General features: G+C 42.2%; 1 protein-coding gene across 1 annotated transcript in view; it reads left to right on the top strand.

Moving 5' to 3' along the window:
* Nucleotides 1–1867, top strand: part of prok2 (prokineticin 2) — a 5047-nt gene extending 3180 nt beyond the window's left edge. The window contains exon 3 of the mRNA XM_061923477.1: nt 1721–1867. Within this exon, the coding sequence (XP_061779461.1) occupies nt 1721–1843 (123 nt within the window). The 3' untranslated portion in view covers nt 1844–1867. The remainder of the gene's footprint in view (nt 1–1720) is intronic.
* The last annotated feature ends 2213 nt before the right edge of the window (nt 1868–4080 follow it).

The raw sequence follows: 4080 nt of genomic DNA, 5'->3' as shown, positions 1-4080 counted from the left end.
AACTTTGGTCGAAAACCGAATCAAATGGAAATTTGGACGTACAAAAAAGGAGACGGTCTACAAATTTTGTAACAAAATGTTTGTAAAAAACCAAATCAAATGGAAATTTTGATGTACGAAAACCAATACGGTCTATGAAACAAAGGACACATTTTGGCTGAAAATTTTTGTCGAAAACCAAATCAAATTGAAATTTGGACGCACAACAACCGAGACGGCCTACGAAACCCGGAAACAAATTTTGACAGAAATTTGTTGGTTAGAAACCAAATCTAATGGAAATTTGGACGTACAAAAATCAAGATGGTCTATGAAACCAGGGAAAAATTATGTCTGAAAATTTTGGTAAAACAAAATCAAATTAAATTTGAACATACAAAAACTGAGATGGTCTTTAAAACCCAAGTACTAATTTTGGCTAAAAATCTTGGTCAATATTTGTCTGAAAATGTTTGTTGAAAACCAAATCAAATTGAAATTTGGAAGTACAAAAACCAAGACGGCCTTCAAAACTTGGAAATCAATTTTGGCTGATGAAATTTTGATGTCTGAAAACCGATACGGTCTACGAAACACAGGACAAATTTTGCCTGAAAATGCTGGTCGAAAACCAAATCAAATTGAAATTTGGACGTACAACAACGGAGAAGGCCTATGAAACCCGGAAACAAATTTTGCCAGAAATATGTTAGTTGAAATCCAAATCAAATGGAAATTTTATAAAAACGAGATGGTCTATAAAACCAGGGGAAAAATTCTGTCAGAAAATTTTGGTCAAACAAAATCAAATGAAATTTGGACGTCCAAAAACCGAGATGGTCTTTGAAACCCAAGTACTAGTTTAAAAAAAAATCTTGGTCAAAAACCAAATTAAATGGAATTTTGGACGCATGAAAACCGGGACAGTTTACAAAACCCAGAGTCAGTATTTGTCTGAAAACCAAATCAAATTGAAATTTGAACGTACAACAACCGAGACGGCCTATAAAACCCCAGACTGCCTACGAAACCTGCAAACAAATTTTGCCAGAAATATGTTGGTTGAAAACCAAGTCAAATGGAAGTTTGGACGTATGAAAACCGAGATGGTCTATGAAACCAGGGGAAAAATCATGTTAGAACATTTAGGTCAATCAAAATCAAATGAAATTTGGAGGTACAAAAATCGAGATGGCCCTGTGATGAGGTGGCAACTTGTCTAGGGTGTACCCCGCCTTCCGCCTGAATGCAGCTGAGATAGGCTAATTTTGGCTAAAAATCTTGGTCGAAAACCAAATTAAATGGAATTTTGGATGCATGAAAACCGAAACGGTTTACGAAACCCGGAGTCAATATTTGTCTGAAAATGTTTGTTGAAAACCAAATCAAATTGAAATTTGGACGTACGAAAACCGAGATCGGGGGACAACTTTTGGCTGAAAATTTCTGTCGAAGACAGAATCAAACGAAATTTAGACGTACGAAAACCGAGGCAGTATGCAAAACCCGCGGCTAAATTTTGGCGAAAATCTTCAACAAAAGCCTGATCTTACAAAAAGTAGGGCATACAAAAACCGAGGTACCACTGTGTGCCACTTTTTGTTTAGTGTCATAATCACATATTCACTACACATCCCTTGTCCTTGTTAAGCTGCAGCAGATGATTATTCATTTGTGTTGTCTCTCAAGTTGAAAAAATGTCACCTGTAAAACTGACAAAGTGTATTTGTTTTGTGCCCAGGTTCCTTTCTCGAGGATAAGACTTCACCACATGTGTCCCTGTCTTCCCAGGCTGCACTGCATCACTGTAGAGGAAGGACGGTCTAAATGTCTCTTACCCTACATAGAGCAAGACTACATCTGAGCACACTATTTCTCTTTGATTACCTAATAATGTATTTTATTTCTAATAATAATGTCTATTTAATACTGAATTTGTCACGAGAATTAAATTAATTTCAATATTTCCACATGGCTTTGTGTCCTCTGTTCAATAGAAATAGGAAGTGCCTGCCTAATTGTAGCATTGCTCTGTATATGAGATAAACATATATTCTTGCATGGATGTATATAGTTATGGGATGCTCAATTTAAAGATTAAATCAGAGTTTTCTAGCTGATACAGGACACACTTGTTTGTGGCTGGCAATCAGGACACATTTGTCCTGTTTGAAAAAAAAAAAGGCGAAAGGGACAGCCTGTGTGAGTAGATTGGTGTCCGCACAAAAACAAAAAGCTGCAGCAAAGAAAGTGCATAAAAGGGCAAACAAGGGCGTAAGAAGCACAAACGCCCCCCAACAGACGAGGCTGGCTAAAGAGGCTCTCTGATTACCAACCAGGGACAGTTGTGTCCTGGTTGTCAATTAGGCACAAGTGTGTCCTGATTGGCAACCAGGGACAGGTGTGTCCTGATTGCCAACTTTGGACAGGTGTGTCCTGACGGCCAACCAGGGACAGGTGTGTCCTGATTGCCAACCAGGGACAAGTGTGTTCTGATTGCCAACCAGGGACAAGTGTGTTCTGATTGCCAACCAGGGATAAGTGTGTCCTGACTGCCAATTAGGGACAAGTGTGTCCTGATTGCCAACCAGGGACAAGTGTGTCCTGACTGCCAACAATGGACAGGTGTGTCCTGATTGCCAACCAAGGACAGGTGTGTCCTGATTGCCAACCAGGGACAGGTGTGTCCTGACTGCTAACCAGGGACAAGTGTGTTCTGATTGCCAACCGGGGACAAGTGTGTCCTGACTGCCAACCAGGGACAAGTGTGTCCTGATTGCCTACCAGGGACATGTGTGTCCTGATTGCCAACCAAGGACAGGTGTGTCCTGACTGCCAACCAGGGACAGGTGTGTCCTGACTGCCAACCAGAGACAGGTGTGTCCTGACTGCCAACCAGGGACAGGTGGGTCCTGACCGCCAACCAGGGACAGGTGTGTCCTGATTGCCAACCAGGGACAAGTGTGTCCTGACTGCCAACAAGGGACAGGTGTGTCCTGATTGCCAACCAGGTACAGGTGTGTCCTGACTGCCAATAAGGGACAGGTGTGTCCTGATTGCCAACCAGTGACAAGTGTGTCCTGACTGCCAACCAGGGACAGGTGTGTCCTGACTGCCAACCAGGGACAGGTGTGTCCTGATTGCCAACCAGGGACAAGTGTGTACTGACTGCCAACAATGGACAGGTGTGTCCTGATTGCCAACCAAGGACAGGTGTGTCCTGACTGCCAACCAGGGACAATTGTGTCCTGATTGCCAATTAGGGACAAGTGTGTCTTGATTGCCAACCAGGCACAAGTGTGTCCTGACTGCCAACAATGGACAGGTGTGTCCTAATTGCCAACCAAGGACAGGTGTGTCCTGACTTCCAACCAGGGACAGGTGTGTCCTGACTGCCAACCAGGGACAGGTGTGTCCTGATTGCCAACCAGGGACAGGTGTGTCCTGATTGCCAACCAGGGACATGTGTGTCCTGATTGCCAACAAGAGACAGGTGTGTCCTGATTTCCAAGACATTTCAGTGGTAATTTTTGCTTTTGTTAACCTACCAGGGACATGTGTGTCCTGATTGCCAACCAGGGACAGGTGTGTCCTCATTGCCAACCAGGGACAGGTGTGTCCTGATTGCCAAGCAGGGAGAGGTGTGTCCTGATTGCCAAGCAGGGAGAGGTGTGTCCTGATTGCCAAGCAGGGACAGGTGTGTCCTAATTGCCAAGCAGGGACAAGTGTTTCCTGACTGCCAACAAGAGATAGGTGTGTCCTGATTTCCAAGAAAGGTCAGGTGTGTACTGATTGCCAACCAGGGAGGCTGTGGGGGCAAAAATACAAAATATTCTTAAAAATTTCAGTGGTAATTTTTGCTTTTGTTAACCTATTTGTCACTATTGCCTTTATTTTTACTCAAACGTGTATAGAATAAAAGGGAATAACTGTATCAAGTTGTTGATGCATTATCTTGTGTTGTTGTATTTATATATTGTTCATTTATTCCCAAATATGTTGCTATTCTGTTTTCTAAAATATTGGCATCGTGTTTTATTTTGATTATAATCACGATCAACAAATTAAAGACAAAATAAAAAATATTCAAAGTCAGTTTTG

Source organism: Nerophis lumbriciformis, linkage group LG28, assembly GCF_033978685.3.
Source record: "Nerophis lumbriciformis linkage group LG28, RoL_Nlum_v2.1, whole genome shotgun sequence".
Lineage (NCBI taxonomy): Eukaryota > Metazoa > Chordata > Actinopteri > Syngnathiformes > Syngnathidae > Nerophis > Nerophis lumbriciformis.
This window is presented reverse-complemented; position numbering and strand designations above follow the sequence as displayed.